Source organism: Myxine glutinosa, chromosome 1 (genome assembly GCF_964187855.1).
Source record: "Myxine glutinosa chromosome 1, kmMyxGlut1.1, whole genome shotgun sequence".
Taxonomy (NCBI): domain Eukaryota; kingdom Metazoa; phylum Chordata; class Myxini; order Myxiniformes; family Myxinidae; genus Myxine; species Myxine glutinosa.
The window spans coordinates 313,932,192-313,953,488 of NC_136261.1; the positions used below are offsets into that span (position 1 = coordinate 313,932,192).

The 21,297-nt window shown below is 43.3% G+C and overlaps 1 protein-coding gene across 4 annotated transcripts in view; it reads right to left on the reverse strand.

Moving 5' to 3' along the window:
• LOC137440139 (uncharacterized) overlaps window positions 1–19,882 on the reverse strand; it is a gene marked incomplete at its 5' end in the record, with an annotated part of 156,144 nt that extends 136,262 nt beyond the window's left edge. For 2 of the 4 annotated variants that reach the window (XM_078769075.1, XM_078769060.1), the window contains 4 exon segments: window positions 2,001–2,104; window positions 9,462–9,551; window positions 17,072–17,200; window positions 19,728–19,882. In XM_078769075.1, the coding sequence (XP_078625201.1) occupies window positions 2,001–2,104; window positions 9,462–9,551; window positions 17,072–17,200; window positions 19,728–19,882 (478 nt within the window). 4 annotated transcript variants of the gene reach the window in all.
• Window positions 19,883–21,297: the final 1,415 nt, after the last annotated feature.

Below are 21,297 nucleotides of genomic sequence, written 5' to 3' on the forward strand. Positions count from 1 at the left end.
TCTCCCTTTTCTTCCAAGTTTGTGATTTCTCCCTTTTCTTACAAGTTTGTGATTTCTCCCTTTTCTTACAAGTTTGTGATTTCTCCCTTTTCTTTCAAGTTTGTGATTTCTCCCTTTTCTTACAAGTTTGTGATTTCTCCCATTTCTTACAAGTTTGTGATTTCTCCCTTTTCTTCCAAGTTTGTGATTTCTCCATTTTCTTCCTAGTTTGTGATTTCTCCCTTTTCTTCCTAGTTTGTGATTTCTCCCTTTTCTTCCTAGTTTGTGATTTCTCCCTTTCCTTACAAGTTTGTGATTTCTCCCTTTTCTTACAAGTTTGTGATTTCTCCCTTTTCTTACAAGTTTGTGATTTCTCCCTTTTCTTTCAAGTTTGTGATTTCTCTCTTTTCTTCCGAGTTTGTGATTTCTCCATTTTCTTCCGAGTTTGTGATTTCTCCATTTTCTTACAAGTTTGTGATTTCTCCCTTTTCTTCCGAGTTTGTGATTTCTCCCTTTTCTTCCGAGTTTGTGATTTCTCCCTTTTCTTACGAGTTTGTGATTTCTCCCTTTTCTTACGAGTTTGTGATTTCTCCCTTTTCTTACAAGTTTGTGATTTCTCCCTTTTCTTACAAGTTTGTGATTTCTCCCTTTTCTTACAAGTTTGTGATTTCTCCCTTTTCTTCCGAGTTTGTGATTTCTCCCTTTTCTTCCAAGTTTGTGATTTCTCCCTTTTCTTACAAGTTTGTGATTTCTCCCTTTTCTTACAAGTTTGTGATTTCTCCATTTTCTTAAAAGTTTGTGATTTCTCCCTTTTCTTACTAGTTTGTGATTTCTCCCTTTTCTTCCTAGTTTGTGATTTCTCCCTTCTCTTAAAAGTTTGTGATTTCTCCCTTTTCTTACAAGTTTGTGATTTCTCCCTTTTCTTACAAGTTTGTGATTTCTCCCTTTTCTTCCAAGTTTGTGATTTCTCCATTTTCTTCCTAGTTTGTGATTTCTCCCTTTTTTTCCTAGTTTGTGATTTCTCCCTTTTCTTCCTAGTTTGTGATTTCTCCCTTTCCTTACAAGTTTGTGATTTCTCCCTTTTCTTACAAGTTTGTGATTTCTCCCTTTTCTTACAAGTTTGTGATTTCTCCCTTTTCTTACAAGTTTGTGATTTCTCCCTTTTCTTACAAGTTTGTGATTTCTCCCTTTTCTTCATTAATTGTACAGGTTGACCACCAGATTTGTTCCATTTATTTATTTGTTATCTGGTCCTTCCTGACTCTCCTTATACATTCCAATGAAACATTTTAGTTATAAGAAACATTTTCACACCTTCTCACGCGAGCAACCCACTAAGCTTCGGTTATTTATTTGGTGATACTTGGGAAATTGTAACTTGTTAATTCTGAATGCAAGTAAATTCAAACATCATTTTGGTCATTCATGGGCACAGAGCATCTGCATTAGCTGGACCAAAGACACAACAATATGTAGGTATGGTATGTATGCATGTATGTATGTATGTTTGTATGTATTTGTATGTGTTTGTGTTTGTATGTATGAATGAACAAACAAAAAAATATTTATTTATGACAGCCCACAAAAAACCCTATCCCCACTCCCTCCTCCCAAACATGATATTTAATATTAAGTATCATTATTTAAAACGTACTCTGTGGACATTGACAAGCCCCAGATATGACCCTCCCACCAGTATTAATAAGCATGAAGGTTTGGTTAGAACGTACCCATCTACAAACCTTCAGCCATACAGATCATATATATCATACATACAGATCATGAGGAAGAGATAATCAAGATTGGCAAAGGGAGACATTACAAAATGTTATGTTGCACAGGCAAGGCTGCAGTTCAGTCAGTTCCAGTGCTGGAATTAACAAGCAATGGTAATGCTTACTTACAAAGCAAGTGGCTCAATATAAATTTGAAGTACAGTACCTATACTGTGGCAGTTGCTCTCATTTTATTTGAATGTTTATAAATTCAAACTCAAAACCTCTTGTCAGCATGTAACGCACCTGGGATGGAGATGACATTGGAACTATCATGCTGACAGATGGTTCTGGGAGGCTAAAACTCAAGATGACAGTTGGAGACAGGATTTTCTTGGGCTCCTCTTGAGCTATCATAATGAAAAACATTATTTCCACCTTCAGTGGGATAGAAACACTGAATAAGTATCGTATTAAGAAAAGCTGCCGAGCGATGAAATAAATCTACACATACAAATAAATTATTATTCCAAAGAAAATTAACAAAGGAGATTATATTTAAAGGTTTTCTTCAATCATTCGGAAACTAATCAACCTCAAACATCTCTGGTCGACTGTCATAATGTTAGAAGTGGGGGGGGGGGGGGGGGGGGGGGGGAAACAAACAAATAAGATACTGTATTTTTCAACGTACAAGTCAATACTTTTTCCCCAGAAGTCCATGCCTCAACTTGTACTCAGAATCGACTTATCTATGGTTTAAGACATCGAATTGCATAAATAAATAAAAATTCCAAAGTGTGATATTTTCTGTAATAAATTGGATATTTGTTCATTTAAAACACACCACAGAAATCATTGCCTGGAATGTTTGCTGATTGGGTGAGAAATTAAATGTTACCCTGCTCACTGGAACATGTACAATTCTCCAATCAATAAAAAGCACACACTCAACAATACAGCACTTTTGAAATGAAGTATGAATGATAAATTAGGTGTTTTGCACATGCACTGTGTGTGTGTTTAGTTTATACTCATTCGGTTCAGCTGGACAGGCACTACTTTCAACCTGCCGTTGCTAGCAGGAAATCTGTGATTCAAATAACCTTTCAAACATATTTTACAGCATTTCGATTTTAGACAAAAAGGTGGCAATTAAAAAATGGTCAACTATAATTGTTCTGTTCCTGAATGCAAATCAGACTCAAGAATATACAAAAAGTATCAGTGTACGATACAAGTCGGGTTCCTATAATTTCCTGTAAATACAATTAGCTAGCGGCGACCGTGGTTATAAAACACACACACACACACACACACACACACACACACACACACACACACACACACACACACACACACACACACACACACACACGTTTGAACTCGTTTCACCAATAGATGGAAAATCGAGTATAATTTATAATGTGGCTCCGGAACCAAAAATAAGATATTTATTTATAACAGCCCACACGACTCCCACTCCCACTCCTCCTCCCAAACATGATTACTATTAAATATTGTCACGCAACTCCAATTAACATCAGAGTTGCGGATTGCCGATTACGAGGCTTTAACTCCTCAGGCGGAAGCTCAATAGCGGATTCCAAAATCTAAGCGTGCGGAATGGAGGGAAACGGCAAGAGCCCGGCAGCCTTATCTATTAAAACCAAACAGGAAACTGCGTTCAGGTATTATGTACAAAAAAAAAAATATAAGGGTTTATTGGGAAGAACAAGACAGGAAAAGCACGCGCCGGTAATAAATATCCTAATCGGGATCCCGCACACAGACCTCAAATACAAAACGGGGGAATATGAATACGAAAATAAACATGTCTTTTGTTCACAATGTACGCGGAGCTCGGGCTTATCTGTCTCGTCGTCTTCTTCCCGGCCTGGACGAATCCTCCGTCCGCCTTGCACGCCCCGCTAGGCCCGAGCCAATGCCCGCGCCGCCGCACCCGAGGTCCCGCTCCAAGCTCCGAAGCACCACGAGGTCCCACAGCAGGACAGCGAGCTCGACCCAGGCTACACCTCAGCCCAACTCGGGTCGGGGTCTCTGAACTGCGCTGCCAGGAATCCAACTGCTTGCAAAGGCGTCCGGTGCTCACTCTCAACTCAACTCAACTCAGGATCTACACTCGGGATCCAACTCTCCAGACTGCCTCTCTCAACTCGAACTCCTTCGAACCAACTCTTCTGCACTGCTCACTCAACTCGTACTGAACTCGACTCGGGTGCACACGAACTCTTAACTGAACTCGACTCACTCGCACCGGGACTCCAACTCAGGTCGGGGCTCTGACCTCATCTGAACTCTCCAAAATGGCGTCCGACCCTCGCTAATATCTCCGGCCGATGACGTCACATTGGTGCACTGCTCTGCCAATCAGAGCCTCCCACGACTCGCCGGCTCGTCCAGGTCACACCCTCTGCGTCACTTCAACTCTCCCCACCCCTGCTCCTCGGTCATAGCACGTGCTATGCGAGGCGGATCGGCCTCTCGGAGGTGTAAATGGTGGCGGCCAATTGTGGCAGTGTTCCAGCCTGATTTCTTCCTCAGTCATGTCAGGGGGGAAAGGCGTCATTTAGTGTTGTACTAAAGGTCCTAACTAATGTTTATGTGGTCTGCAGTGCCATAATGGACAAAGGTTTGATGACCAGGTTGGACTCACAGGGGCGTTATCTTTAATCCCTAACTACTTAACACTCGAATCTCCTGGTAGATTCACAATTATACACCTTAACCGACAAAACGCCTAAACATGGACTTATTACAGGAAGTGTTCCTTATCGCGATATCTCGAAGCATGTTACCTACTCAGATCTACTCTGCTCTACATTTTGCTTTACCCCCAGACATAACAATATCATCATTTTAAACATACCCTGTGCGTTTGCCCCAGATATGATCTTCCCACCAATGTTAAGAAGCACGAAAGTTTGGTTAGAACGCACCCATCTACGAACCTTCGGCCATTCACGGGCCCTATAGTCAGGAGTTTATTTTTGGAAGAGTTGATCAGGAAGTTCTCCACCTGTTTCGTTGTGCATAAGCACACACCCCTTTCTCCCAAGTATCTTTACAGGTACGTTCCACACCCCTTTCTCGCTTCTTTAAAAGTTTTTTTTTTTTTTTGGTAGTCGTTTCATTCTGCAACCTTATCTTTGAGGCATGGAATATGTCCAGGCCACCCATATTGACTTCGTTACTCAGGGGTTTCTGTGCATGCACGCCGAACAATCTAGGGTGGATTACGTCATTTATAAAGTGCCGTATTACGTTTGATCCCATCCCTTTCAATCGTAATTACATGACTGTATCCATCCTTACTACGTCATCTCAAAATGCCACCAGTAAAGTCATGCAAGTCATACACGATAGCTTTTAAGTCGGAAGCTGTTAAGTTCGTTAAGGAAAATGGCGGGAATATGGCTGCGCATAAAAAAACTAGTGTCAGTAAGAAATGTGTATGCCCCCTCGCCCCTCCCCTCCTAGACTCCTGCCTCACCCCTCCCCTCCAAATCTCCCCCATATCCCATCCCTTTCAAATCCCTCCCCTTGTCCCTTCCCTCCCAAACTCCCCCCTCACCCCTCCCCTTCAAATCTCCCCACCCTCATTGCTTCTCAATTTCCCCCCGCTCACTCCCCCTCCTCAAAGCGTCCTCCCCGCTTCTTCCCCCTTCAAACTCTCACCTCCATCTCCCCCAACCTTCTGCCTCGCTCTTCCCCCTCCTCAAATAACACCTCATTGTGGCTCACCCAATCACCATCAAACCTTTTGTCCGCCCCATCCTTCCCTTTCTCCGAGCTATTCTGAAATCTCTGACACACCTTCAACAGCTCTCCCTATCTCTTCCACCTCTTCCACATCTTACCCTACCTCTCCTCCCCCCTGTTCTGTATCTGATGCTCCCCCTTCCTCTTCATTAACGGTATGGACCTCAAACATCCGGGGCCTTCGTTCAAACTTAACTGATCTCTCCATACAGGTTGCTTCTGTCAAACCAGACGTGATCTGCTTAACAGAAACTTTCCTCCTTTATGATGTCTCTGATTCCATAGTATCTCTCCCGGGCTACTCCCTCCTCCGGTATGATAGACCTGAGCCTCGTCCTGGAGGCGGGGTTGCTATCTTTATCAAAAACTCTCTTCCTCACTCGCCCTGCACTGCACTCTCTCCACCTCACCCCCAGGAATACCTCTGGCTACGGCTTCCCCTTCGCTCCCACCTCTTGTTCATATGTGTGTTGTACCGTCCACCAAACAGTGATGACTCCATCTACATCTCGCTGTCTGATGATATGGACCAACTTCTATCTACTCATCCCAACTCTCTCTTCCTCATATGTGGTGATTTCAACTGTCATCATGCCAGTTGGCTGGGTGTGGGTACCTCTCTCACCAGCCATGGCTCCTCAGCAAAGGACTTCTGCGACTCACTGGGACTGACACAATCTGTCAATTTCCCGACCCGGATCTCAGTCAACGGAACATCTTCTCTTCTGGACTTGGTTATGACTAACTTCCCTGAAAATGTCTGCTGCTCTTCTTCTGCTCCGATCGGATCATCTGATCATGTCCTTGTTAAAGTGGACATCTCTCTGACCATCCTCAGGGAGCCTGCTCAGCGTCGACGAGTCTGGCATTTCACTCAGGCCAACTGGCACGGTCTTCAAGCAGCCATCAATCATCTGGACTGGTCTCCCATCTCTACCACCTCTGACATCAACTCATCCTGGGAATTCTTCCAAAGTAAATTGCTCTCTCTCATGCACAGATTTATCCCATCTCGTCTTCAGTTGTCATACCCTTCCTCCCGTCCATGGTACACGGAATCTTGTGGTGAGGCTGTTGCCCAGAAACAACTTGCCTTCGTCTCCTGGAAAGCAAATCCAACGGAAGGAAATCTCATTTCCTTTCACAAAGCCCGAAACAAGTGTGTGTCCACCCTCAGGAGAGCCAGGAAACAATATCTCTCCGTTCTCAAGACCGAACTCTCTTATCTGTCTCCCTCTTCCAAATCCTGGTGGCGTCTGGTCAAATCCGTTTCTGGTGTTTGTTCCCCCTCCATCCCCTCCCTTACCTCAAACGGCTACACAGCTGACTCCGCACGTGAAAAAGCTGAATGCCTCAACTCTGTGTTTGCCTCTAAATCTTGTGTCCCAAACCCATCCCTCTCTGTACCCACCATACCCAGTCGTACCCTGCTGCTCCTGGACTCCGTGTCCTTTCCTCCTGACAAGGTGGAAAAGTTTCTGCCAACCCTCGACTCTGATTCTGCAACTGGACCCGACGGCATCAGCCCACGGGTCCTAAAATCCTGCTCTGCTGCTCTATCTCACCCTCTCTCTGTTCTCTTCACCCTCTCTTTTGCTCAAGGTCAACTGCCATCTGCTTGGAAATCAGCCAACATCACCGCTTTGCACAAAAAAGGTGCAAAAACAGATCCTAGCAACTACAGACCAATCAGCCTTCTCCCAATTATCAGCAAAGTCATGGAATCCATCATTGCTTCTGATATGAAATCTTTCCTCTTCTCCAATGGCTTGATCTCTGATCATCAATTTGGTTTCAGACCAGGTCACTCTACTCTGGACATGCTGCTTCTGCTGTCTCAACAATGGATGGAGGTCCTCAATGCCAAACAGGAAATTAGAGCTGTCTCCCTCGACATATCACGTGCCTTCGACACGGTCTGGCACCCCGCTCTGCTCACCAAACTCTCCTCCTTTGGTATCCATGGAAATCTCCACGCATGGCTGGCGGACTTCCTCTCTAGTCGTCGTCAACGTGTGGCCCTGAATGGGTTTCTCTCATCTCCTCTTCCTGTTCAGGCTGGAGTTCCCCAAGGCAGTGTTCTGGGCCCCGTGCTTTTTCTGGTCTTCATCAATGATCTCTCTGACTCTCTCGAAAATCCTCTCTATCTCTTTGCTGATGACTCCACTCTCTGCCGCTCTATTCCTCTTCCCTCAGATCGGCAGTCTGCTGCCTCCTCACTCTCTGAAGACCTGGACAAAATCACAGACTGGTCAAACAAGTGGAACATGTCTTTCAATCCTGACAAATCTCACACTCTTACTATGTCTCTCCGAAAAGATCGACTGGACAACCCTCCCATCTACTTTCTCAACAATCCTCTCCAAGAAGTTCTGTCGCTCAAGATTTTGGGTCTCACTATCTGCCATGATCTTTCTTGGGAAAACCACATTTCCAAGCTGGCCTCCAAAGCCAGTCGCCGACTGGGCATCCTCCGTCGTGCGAAGTCCTTCCTCGGCACACCTGAGCTCCTCACCACATACAAGGCTTTCATCCGCAGCTCAATGGAATACTGTTCTCCCCTATGGGCCGGTGCTCCTGCATCACACCTAGCTCGGCTTCACGCTGTTGAAACCAAAGCTTTCAGAATTATTGGAATCTCCCGCGATGAAGCTATCTCTGAGGGCCTTTCACTCACTCACCGCAGGCAGGTAGGTGGTCTTTCTGTCTTCTACCGACTCCTCTCCGGCCTTGCACCCCCAGCTCTCTCTGTGCTCTGTCCCCCAAATATTCCTACAGGTCGCACAAGATCTGCCAGCAACCCTCTGATGGTTAAACTGCCGAAATCTCGGCTCTCCGCTCACCTTCACTCTTTCATTCCTCTTTTCTCCCGCCTCTGGAACAAACTCCCTCACTCCCTTCAATCCCACTCCTCCCTCCAGGTCTTTAAAACAGCTGTTCACCACCATCTCTTATCTTCCCCCATCCAAAACCTTGATCTTTTCTACCCCCGCTAATTCACCCCAGATCCACCTTGTTTGAAATTCCAACTTCTTTCCTGGAAGTCCTGGCAGTGTCCATATGTTTTATACCTCTCCCACTGCCCCCTTCCCACGCCCCCCCCCCAAAGCCCTCGCCCTCTCTCAGATCTCTCGATGTCTCCATGTCTCTCGGTCCCTGCTCTCAAATGTTGTGTTTGTGTCCTTCCCCCTCTCTCCCCATCTTGTCTACCGCTCCCTATGTTATATGTTTTATGTGTCGGTTTGTCTTTCTGTGTGATTAATGTTCGCTCTTTCACGAGCCTCGATATTGTATACAAAAAAAAAAAAAAAAAAAAAAAAAAAAATGTGTTTGGGAAAGGCAAAATGTAACGTGCTATGAGACAGTGCTGATAATTATTATGGAGCTTGTTTTAAATAATGTATTGTACCTCTATATGATAATAAACATATTGAAAAACTATTTACACTCCTAATTTATCTGAAAGGTGGTCCCATAAAGTAGTCCCAATAATATGCACAAAACAGCTTATTAATATTCACGACTCTGAAAGTACAGTACGCGATCGATGCATTGTGATAGTGTCAGAGAGGAATTCATACCTACTTATTCTTCTGACTGACAGTTTTTTGCGAACTACCGTAGTTGAATTTGCTCTGTCTTATACTCCAAATTGACTTATCTATGAATGAAGAAAATAAAAATTGGGAAATTATACAATTTGACTTGTACTCCACATCAACTTGTACGCCGAAAAATACAGTAATTCAATTATTGACCAAACAGGAGGTCTTTCCTTTCGAGTGCAATATTGACCAAAATAATGACAAAATTACAGACAAACAGACGGGTGAAAACAACCTCCATCCACCTCCGGCAACAAAGGTAAGATACAATTGATAGAAATCTGAGAATGTGGATCTGAGAATTGATAGAAATCTGGCACATCTGATTAGATATTCAAAAAAAAGTTCAGCAATTAAAGGATTAATCAACCTGACAAACCCAGGGCTGTTGTATGTTGACGGTCAGAATCTCTTGGAGGTGAATCCAGGCGAGTGTACTCAGTGGAGGTCTCTTTGTTTTTCACAGACACTGAATTAGTCGGAAACACAAAAAAGATCAAGGTCAGCAACAGAGGTGAAGCAATTTAATCTTGTTCATGCTCTTCATCTCATTCATATACAGCTTCATGTTCTTGCAAAAGTATAGCATAATTTATACGGGAGATTCCATCGACCATCAAAATACTGTGGCCATGTGGATCTGACCCAATCTGTAAACTTTGCCGGATTTCTGCAACTAGTATCTCCTCCCTGTTGCACCTGGTAATAACTGCCCTTCCTTCAACTTCTCATCTTCTTCCTCTGCATCTTGTAGCTCTGTCATGACTATGTTGTTGTCAAAGACCATATAAGATCGTTGTGACGCACTATCACAACGCACGATGCGAGGAAGCAAACTCAGTGCTGCAAGATATGGTGTTATGCACTGGCTAACTGTTAGGGAGTGAAATTTAACCTTTTCATTAAAGGATTGGACTATACCATCTCCATAGCAACTGGTATGGATTTAGCCTGGGAATACTTTCACAAAAACCAAATTTCTCTCAAACATGCACAGGTTTGTCCCGTCCCAACTACGGTGGTCCAATCCATCCTCTTGGCCCTGGAACACACACCAAATCTTGTAACAAGGCTGTTGCAGGCAAAAGCTAGCTTTCTCAATATGGAGGGCTAATCCGACTGATGTCAACTTCAGGTCCCTTGTAAGGCTCACAAGTGCTTGTCCATCCAAAGGGGAGCCATAATTCATCATCCTGAAAATCACAATACATCTTTTGATGTTTTACTTTTGTTGTGGCATATTGCGATGGAACAACGTCAAAATGTGTCGTGATGGTAATCTATGAGGATTATGGTGTCATTCTTACATTGTTTGGTTACTTTTTTGAGATTTCATCCGTCTATGTTTTTACATTTTTATGCCTCCGCCGTAATTTCCTTCTTTTTTTTATTAGCTTTTTAAAAATTTTTTATATTTAAGTGATTTTTATATTTTAAGTTAAAGTTTAAATTTAATTTTAAGTAATTTTTACAGCTTTTTATGCCTCCGCCGACGAAGTCGCTGGCGGCATTATGTTTTCAGGTTGTCTGTCCGGCTGTCCGTCCGTCCGTGATAGGTTTTTGTTACCGCCATAACTTGAGAACGGCCAAAAGGATCTTAGTCAAACTTGGTTCAGGTATGTATAATGAGGTATGGATCAACTGATTAGATTTTGGGGTCATGAGGTCAAAGGCCAAAGGTCAGAGGTAATGTTAGGTAAACATCCTGTTACCACGATAACGTGTGAACCAGTGAAGGGATTCTGACCAAATTTGGTACAATTATGTAAAATGATGTAAAAACGAACTGATTAGAATTTGGGGACAAGAGGTCAAAGGTCAAAATCTGTAATAGGTCTAACTTGAGAACGGCTGAAGTGATCTAATTTAAACTTGGTACAGGTATGTATAATGATGTAAGGATTAACTGATTAGATTTTGGGGTCGAGGTCAAAGGTCAAAGTCGGTAATAGGTCTATAACTTGAGAACGGCTAAAGGGATGCAATTCAAACTTGGTACAGATATGTATAATGATGTAAAGATTAACTGATGAGATTTTGGGGTCCCGAGGTCAAAGGCCAAATGTCAGAGGTCATGTCAGGTAAAAAATTGATAACTTGAGAACAGCTGAATGGATTTAAATCAATTTTAGTACAAGTATTATAATGATGTAATAATGTGGGCGGAGGCATATCAGTCGACGTCGTGACGTTGAAGTGTTGTTCTAGTTTTAAATGTTTTTTTTTTCTTGTTTCTGTTGTTATTTTTGAGGGGGAATATTTAAAAGAGCTAATAAAGAACACAAAAGTTTCACAAATGTTGGCGATTCACCCTTATATGCTTATAATAATCAATATAGTTCCTATAATGTAGTATATGCAGAAGGTTCTACCTATTCAAATCTATATCATGTTCTCTTTATTATCTTCAGGTTCTGATTTACTGTTGCTCCTGTTGCTGTTGATTAAGCAATAAACATAAACACCAGAAGTGCTACAAATGTCTGGCTGTTCAGTCCATGGATTAAAGAACTCAGGGGAGCGAAGCTCACTAGTAAGGGACAGGGCATGGCCTAATTCTTTGTTGGCTGTTGAAGGAGCTCTTTCATGAAGTCGCTATGTCGGGTCAGGATGGACAAAACCAGGTGGGTGCTAGCTTATTAGACGCTGCTGCGACCGAACTGGACATCTCGCGAGATCTTGGAGACGGCGGCAGGGATTTTCGAAGCTCCACACGGTCTCCACGTTTTTCGAAGTTAAGTCTGTTCACAATTGTATTTTGTCGAAACTGTATTTATCTTTCGGTGTGTGAAGTTATTGTGTGCAACTTTGGTTGTTTCTCGGTGTTTATCTTTCATAAATTGATCGTCTGTTTGCCGTGTCGCGAGCAAGGCCTTGTACAGTGTGCACTGTACAACCTTGAGGCTTTGTTTTTCTCTCAGTGGTCCGTCGTTTGTGATCCAATAACTTTCGTTCTCTGTATTCCCAGTCTTTTCACCCATAGCCTACTTCCTTGTGTAAATCTCAACTCAAAAAAAAAAAAAAAAAAAAAAAAAAAACATTTCCTTCTCTGTTCTCATTCGTTTATTCATTCTTATTCGTTCGTTCGTTCTTCGACCACGTGTTTCTCCCCCATTTCCCCAGATAGTTTTCACTCATTAACCTTCAATGTTTACACTTTCCCCCCAAGTTATGTATTCCGTCATATTTTATAACACCTTTTTCTTCTTCTTCTTTAAAAGGCTGCTTTCGACTTGCTCACCAAATCAATTCATCCCAAAAAAAATATCCATCTCCTATAGTGCCTTTTTTCTACATTCCCTAAACTCTCCTGCACTCCATCCTCCATCCAGCGTCCTTAAACGTATTTTTAACTCGAAGGTCACAAGAAACTCATTTTGCAATAAATGTTCGTTTCCCATAAATCGTACACTTTCAAAAATCCAATCTCACCCCTCCCCTCCAAATCTTCCCCATAACCCCTCCCCTCCAAATCTTCCCCATCACCCCTCCCCTCCAAATCTTCCCCATCACCCATCCCTTTCAAATCTCCCCCCTTGCCCCCTCCCTCCTAAACTACCCCCTCACCCCTCCCCGCCAAGACGCCCCCTCGCCCCTCCCCTCCTAGACTCCTGCCTCACCCCTCCCCTCCAAATGTCCCCCATATCCCATCCCTTTCAAATCCCTCCCCTTGTCCCTTCCCTCCCAAACTCCCCCCTCACCCCTCCCCTTCAAATCTCCCCACCCTCATTGCTTCTCAATTTCCCCCCTCTCACTCCCCCTCCTCAAAGCGTCCTCCCCGCTTCTTCCCCCTTCAAACTCTCACCTCCATCTCCCCCAACCTTCTGCCTCGCTCTTCCCCCTCCTCAAATAACACCTCATTGTGGCTCACCCAATCACCATCAAACCTTTTGTCCGCCCCATCCTTCCCTTTCTCCGAGCTATTCTGAAATCTCTGACACACCTTCAACAGCTCTCCCTACCTCTTCCACCTCTTCCACATCTTACCCTACCCCTCCTCCCCCCTGTTCTGTATCTGATGCTCCCCCTTCCTCTTCATTAACGGTATGGACCTCAAACATCCGGGGCCTTCGTTCAAACTTAACTGATCTCTCCATACAGGTTGCTTCTGTCAAACCAGACGTGATCTGCTTAACAGAAACTTTCCTCCTTTATGATGTCTCTGATTCCATAGTATCTCTCCCGGGCTACTCCCTCCTCCGGTATGATAGACCTGAGCCTCGTCCTGGAGGCGGGGTTGCTATCTTTATCAAAAACTCTCTTCCTCACTCGCCCTGCACTGCACTCTCTCCACCTCACCCCCAGGAATACCTCTGGCTACGGCTTCCCCTTCGCTCCCACCTCTTGTTCATATGTGTGTTGTACCGTCCACCAAACAGTGATGACTCCATCTACATCTCGCTGTCTGATGATATGGACCAACTTCTATCTACTCATCCCAACTCTCTCTTCCTCATATGTGGTGATTTCAACTGTCATCATGCCAGTTGGCTGGGTGTGGGTACCTCTCTCACCAGCCATGGCTCCTCAGCAAAGGACTTCTGCGACTCACTGGGACTGACACAATCTGTCAATTTCCCGACCCGGATCTCAGTCAACGGAACATCTTCTCTTCTGGACTTGGTTATGACTAACTTCCCTGAAAATGTCTGCTGCTCTTCTTCTGCTCCGATCGGATCATCTGATCATGTCCTTGTTAAAGTGGACATCTCGCTGACCATCCTCAGGGAGCCTGCTCAGCGTCGACGAGTCTGGCATTTCACTCAGGCCAACTGGCACGGTCTTCAAGCAGCCATCAATCATCTGGACTGGTCTCCCATCTCTACCACCTCTGACATCAACTCATCCTGGGAATTCTTCCAAAGTAAATTGCTCTCTCTCATGCACAGATTTATCCCATCTCGTCTTCAGTTGTCATACCCTTCCTCCCGTCCATGGTACACGGAATCTTGTGGTGAGGCTGTTGCCCAGAAACAACTTGCCTTCGTCTCCTGGAAAGCAAATCCAACGGAAGGAAATCTCATTTCCTTTCACAAAGCCCGAAACAAGTGTGTGTCCACCCTCAGGAGAGCCAGGAAACAATATCTCTCCGTTCTCAAGACCGAACTCTCTTATCTGTCTCCCTCTTCCAAATCCTGGTGGCGTCTGGTCAAATCCGTTTCTGGTGTTTGTTCCCCCTCCATCCCCTCCCTTACCTCAAACGGCTACACAGCTGACTCCGCACGTGAAAAAGCTGAATGCCTCAACTCTGTGTTTGCCTCTAAATCTTGTGTCCCAAACCCATCCCTCTCTGTACCCACCATACCCAGTCGTACCCTGCTGCTCCTGGACTCCGTGTCCTTTCCTCCTGACAAGGTGGAAAAGTTTCTGTCAACCCTCGACTCTGATTCTGCAACTGGACCCGACGGCATCAGCCCACGGGTCCTAAAATCCTGCTCTGCTGCTCTATCTCACCCTCTCTCTGTTCTCTTCACCCTCTCTTTTGCTCAAGGTCAACTGCCATCTGCTTGGAAATCAGCCAACATCACCGCTTTGCACAAAAAAGGTGCAAAAACAGATCCTAGCAACTACAGACCAATCAGCCTTCTCCCAATTATCAGCAAAGTCATGGAATCCATCATTGCTTCTGATATGAAATCTTTCCTCTTCTCCAATGGCTTGATCTCTGATCATCAATTTGGTTTCAGACCAGGTCACTCTACTCTGGACATGCTGCTTCTGCTGTCTCAACAATGGATGGAGGTCCTCAATGCCAAACAGGAAATTAGAGCTGTCTCCCTCGACATATCACGTGCCTTCGACACGGTCTGGCACCCTGCTCTGCTCACCAAACTCTCCTCCTTTGGTATCCATGGAAATCTCCACGCATGGCTGGCGGACTTCCTCTCTAGTCGTCGTCAACGTGTGGCCCTGAATGGGTTTCTCTCATCTCCTCTTCCTGTTCAGGCTGGAGTTCCCCAAGGCAGTGTTCTGGGCCCCGTGCTTTTTCTGGTCTTCATCAATGATCTCTCTGACTCTCTCGAAAATCCTCTCTATCTCTTTGCTGATGACTCCACTCTCTGCCGCTCCATTCCTCTTCCCTCAGATCGGCAGTCTGCTGCCTCCTCACTCTCTGAAGACCTGGACAAAATCACAGACTGGTCAAACAAGTGGAACATGTCTTTCAATCCTGACAAATCTCACACTCTTACTATGTCTCTCCGAAAAGATCGACTGGACAACCCTCCCATCTACTTTCTCAACAATCCTCTCCAAGAAGTTCTGTCGCTCAAGATTTTGGGTCTCACTATCTGCCATGATCTTTCTTGGGAAAACCACATTTCCAAGCTGGCCTCCAAAGCCAGTCGCCGACTGGGCATCCTCCGTCGTGCGAAGTCCTTCCTCGGCACACCTGAGCTCCTCACCACATACAAGGCTTTCATCCGCAGCTCAATGGAATACTGTTCTCCCCTATGGGCCGGTGCTCCTGCCTCACACCTAGCTCGGCTTCACGCTGTTGAAACCAAAGCTTTCAGAATTATTGGAATCTCCCGCGATGAAGCTATCTCTGAGGGCCTTTCACTCACTCACCGCAGGCAGGTAGGTGGTCTTTCTGTCTTCTACCGACTCCTCTCCGGCCTTGCACCCCCAGCTCTCTCTGTGCTCTGTCCCCCAAATATTCCTACAGGTCGCACAAGATCTGCCAGCAACCCTCTGATGGTTAAACTGCCGAAATCTCGGCTCTCCGCTCACCTTCACTCTTTCATTCCTCTTTTCTCCCGCCTCTGGAACAAACTCCCTCACTCCCTTCAATCCCACTCCTCCCTCCAGGTCTTTAAAACAGCTGTTCACCACCATCTCTTATCTTCCCCCATCCAAAACCTTGAACTTTTCTACCCCTGCTAATTCACCCCAGGTCCACCTTGTTTGAAATTCCAACTTCTTTCCTGGAAGTCCTGGCAGTGTCCATATGTTTTATACCTCTCCCACTGCCCCCTTCCCACGCCCCCCCCCCCCAAAGCCCTCGCCCTCTCTCAGATCTCTCGATGTCTCCATGTCTCTCGGTCCCTGCTCTCAAATGTTGTGTTTGTGTCCTTCCCCCTCTCTCCCCATCTTGTCTACCGCTCCCTATGTTATATGTTTTATGTGTCGGTTTGTCTTTCTGTGTGATTAATGTTCGCTCTTTCACGAGCCTCGATCTTGTATACAAAAAAAAAAAAAAATCTCTGAAGAAAGGCCAGTGGAGGTCCTTCTTACCTTGACATTTACTTCGGAGGGGCATGATGTAAATGAAGCGTAAATGTGCCTTGCTCTATCTAGGCTATCTAGAGAGGGTAATTTCATTCTGATTGGATAAACCTTAATCGAGATGAACTTGAAAACTATTAAAATGACTACAATTGTCATGACCTTAAAACTAGATCAAGTTCAAAAAAATTGATGTCAACCCCACAAAATGTATATTCACATTATTGATGCAAATTTCATTCTGAAAGTCCCAGCTGGCTCTAAGATACATCTTTGAAATTGGCAAAAAAGAGACAAAAAAAACCTGGGGGCACGCCAGAAGGGGCACTATTTGTGCCCTAAAACTAAAAATTGGGGGCACTATTTGCAGAAACAAACATGACAGCAGCTATAATCCTATGGGGAGTCTTAACAACAACAGCACCACCACCACCTGCCACCAAGAACAACCAGCTTCCAGCAACACAAGCTTGGAAGCCGAATATGAATGCGAAAAATAATAACAGGACTTCAACTCTGAATGGAAAAAACGATTTAACAAAAAATAAAAACCAAATTCTTCACTACAATTAAACTAGAAATGTCAAAGTCAATAGCTCCAAACATTACATCACAAAACCTGCAAAATGGCAATATGTATTTGTCCTATGAACTACAACAGCAGATACACTTCAAAAGCACATTCTCCGTTTTCCCATTAACTCTGTAGAGCCACACTATTTCAAATACAAATGTTTTTATGACAACGGAAGATCCACCTACCAGTGTTAGAACTGGCATCGACACAGAGAGTGGGAGTTTGAGTAGGGTGTGGCCAGGTGCTTGCCAAGTAGTGTAGTTCTGTAGAAGTTCCTTGTTCTCTGGAATTTTGAAGTGATTGATATGAAAGACCTGATCAAACAGTGATATTGGTAGTGTTAACTTTGGAAAAACAAATGGCAAAATAGGTTTCTGCATACATCACCTTTGAGGTCTATACTGGCATTCTATGTTATATTTCCTAAATGTATGCTCCCTAACCGTCCGTTAGTGTGGCGGGGCATCTCAAACCCATTTTGCATGTCACTAACTATGTTCAAAGCCACGTCGCACTAACGGAGGGTTAATGAAGATTTATAAAACCAATGAAGCAGTGCAAAAAGAGATTCTACTATAAATGGATTAGGTGTGTGTGTGTGTGTGTGTGTGTGTGTGTGTGTGTGTGTGTGTGTGTGTGTGTGTGTGTGTGTGTGTGTCATGTTTTTTTGTGGAATTCTACTGGAGCTTTCTGATGTGAAATGTGATACACCAAAATGATCATGTCCTCTTGATTTGATAATCAACGACAAAGAATCTGGAAGAATTCCCATGTTTTAAATGCACGCCATGTTAAGGTATATAGACCAACTTAATAGGTCCTTTCGCGGCTGTGGAGTTATAAAGGCTGAAGAGAAAAGAAACAAAAAAACCACCGAATTTAAAGTTTTTAAATTATTTATTTATTTTGTTTTACACGAGCCTCGACTTTGTATACAAGCGAACACATTCAACACGAAAACATAAATGGACACATGAACCATACAATAAGGTGAGCAGGAGACAAGAGGAGGAGAGAGAGGGAAGCACACAAGCACAGCAGTAAAGAACAGGGTTCTGTCAGGAAGAAAAAGAACAGCACAACAACCTGACAACAACAGTCAGGAAGATCTGTGGAAGGGAGAGGACTGAGGGTGGGGGTACACGGTATAAAATAAATGGACACCACTAGGACTTTCAGGAATAAAGTCGGAGATTGAAAGAGATGGATTTGGGGTGTTTTAACGGGGGTAGAAAAGATCAAGGTTTTGGATGGGGGAAGATAAGAGATGGTGGTGAACAGCTGTTTTAAAGACCTGGAGGGAGGAGAGGGATTGAAGAGAATGTGGGAGTTTGTTCCAAAGGCGGGAAAAAAGATGAATGAAAGAGTGAAGGTGAGCAGAGAGTCTTGATTTTGGCGGTTTCACCAGAAGAGGGTTGCTGGCAGATCTTGTGCGTCCCACAGGAATATTTGGGAGGCAGAGCACAGACAGAGCAGGGGGAGCTAGGCCGGAGAGGAGTTGGTAGAAGACAGAAAGAACACCAACCTGAGTGCGGTGAGAGAGTGAAAGGCCCTCAGATTCAGCTTCATCGCAGGAGATACCAATGATTCTGAAAGCTTTGGTTTCTACGGCGTGAAGCCGAGCTAGGCATGAGGTAGGAGTGCCAGCCCATAGGGGAGAGCAGTACTCCATCAAGCTGCGGATGAAAGCTTTGGATGTGGTGAGGAGCTCAGAAATGCCGAGGAAGGACTTCACACGATGGAGGATGCCCAGACGGTGACTGGCATTGGAGGCCAGCTTGGAAATGTGGATTTCCCAGGAAAAATAAGACAAGTTTATGCATTTAGGATTCACAGTCCTTTATACCACAATATTTAACACGTTATATTAGTTATTCTTGCCTGCTATTTGTGTCCTTTATGACATCCCCAAAAGCAACAAGTTTCCTGTTTGGAATGATCTTCAATTTTTTTGGACTGCCAGGCAGACAGACTGAGCCAATTGCTTCACTCCGCTGTGCGCATGTGATGAGATGCCATACAATTTGCCAATTTTAGAGCCATAGTACTGCTAAACTGCAGGTTTTTGGAAATGCAAACAAGCCGATTCCTTTTCTACAGTGTTCAAAATATGAAATTCAATTGAAGTTCCTCGATCATGGACTAACAGACACACAGACGGAGTGAACCAATTGCTGTCCCCTGCTTTGCACTCCGCGCGTGGGTAATAAGTCAATACAGATGTCTACAGCCAATACGTATTCGTGCTTGCTTTGCTAATGTGTTACAATTACGTTTTTCATGGTTTTTCATGATGTGACCTCTTCTTAACAGGTATTATAAAATATAAATTTCCAATTAACAAAATAATGACATTATTAAATATGTTACATCACTCCTCTTACACATACATCTGTCACACAGTCTCACTGACAAACAAGGCGACGATGAAAACAATGTTAACACTCACATGGCTCCAGTCACATGATGTCCCTCCAGTTTAAGAGGATACTGAACACCAGGCACACAATGCCTGCACAATACTGGATCAAGACCACTTACTTACTGGGTCACTATAAAGATTGCTGGTTAAGCTTAAACTTATGTTTTTGATAATGTTAACGTTCACTCTAAAAATCATACAAACCTCTGCTCTGACATAAACAAAACCTGCTGCTGATAATTTGCTGCTCTGAAACTACAAACATTTTGAGACTTAGAAACCTCGACTTCTGGGGCTTTATCGTTGTCGTGTTGGGATAATGAAGCAAATATAGAGTTTGCACAATCTTGACTTCATATTAGCAAAAGGAAAAATACAATACCAGAGATGGAAACAAGTTCATATGTGGATAAACGCACCAGGTTTGGTTTCCTTCTTGGAATTCAGCGGCTCTTCACAGCTTCTCTGCGGCACTCTCTCTGAAGAATTATTGATCGAGTCAGTTGGATGGAAGAAAACAGAATGCTTTTCCTTTTTTGAAAAATCCCTTTGGCGTAAGGTTCGGTGACGCTGCCTGTCGTGGGAAAAGCATGTGAGGTATGGAAAAAAGAAGACAAGAGGAACTGAAAAATGGGCCAAAACCACTAAAAGGACAAAAGCCTGAAAACGAGATTTTTTTGAGAAATTGATGCGTCACAAATTATTTATGACCAACTGCGAGGCATTGTATTGGTTAATGCGACGATAACATTTATATACTTATGAATTATGATTCAATAGGCAACAAATTGTTTATCATAAATGACTTTATGATTGATGTTTGTTAAGGTGAGTTGTTAATTCCAACAGAGTAAAAGGTGCCAAGTATTAATATTGTAATTAGACTTTAATCTGTGTTGAAAGATCGTAAGAGTTCGGGAAATCTCTCATTACTTATGGATATTGCACCATCTCATGTAGCCTGAAAATTTTATTTATTTATTTATTTATTTATTATTATATATTTTATTACATTACATTATTACAATGTACATTTATTACATTATATTACATTTATTATTTACATTACATTACATTACATTATTATTTATTTAATTACATTAATTATTTTATTACATTTATTGTATTTATTTACATTGCATTGAATTATTTTATTTTATTTTATTTTATTTTTTCATTTTTTTTTTCTCATGTAGCCCAGTGTTGGCTTAACGGTTCAGGTGCTGGCTGGGGATCCTAGGATCCTGACTTTGAATCCCGGTCGATCGTTGAATTAACGCCAGAGGGGTTGACTCAGCCTGTCATCCTTCCGAGGTCGGCAAATTGAGTACCAGCTCACTTGTAATTGGGGCACTGCATCAGCGGCACAAAGGCGCTTCCAGAAAAATGATGCACCCAGTAGCCACAGGCTGCATATGAAACAACAACAACAACGACATCTCATGTCAACGAGCAATTTCCCACAGGTTCTGGCTATAGATCCACATAGTAATTACGAGTACTTTGTAAAGACAGCGGCTTTCAAGAATGTTCTTGGGCCGAGTATATATATATATATATATATACAGTATATATATATATATATATATATATATATATATATATATATATATATATATATATATATATATACATATTATATATATATATATATATATATATATATATATATATATATATATATATATATATATATATATTTTTTTTGTTAGAAACAGGAATCAAATGCCTGCGAGGGGCTAAATGTGAAAAAAATTCTGACTCAATGCAGGGCTCGAACCAGGAACCTCCATTGATTACGCGTCAACAGCCCACTGTGCTATTGAGCCAGCCGCAATCTCCTCAGAACTTTCCCACACTTAACACAGCAAGCTTTATAATGGCCGATGTCTTACATGCCTGCTAAGCAGACCCCGAATGTGAGCATAAGTATATGTATGCGTATGTATGTGTGTATATGCAGAAGTGTGTATATATATATATATATAT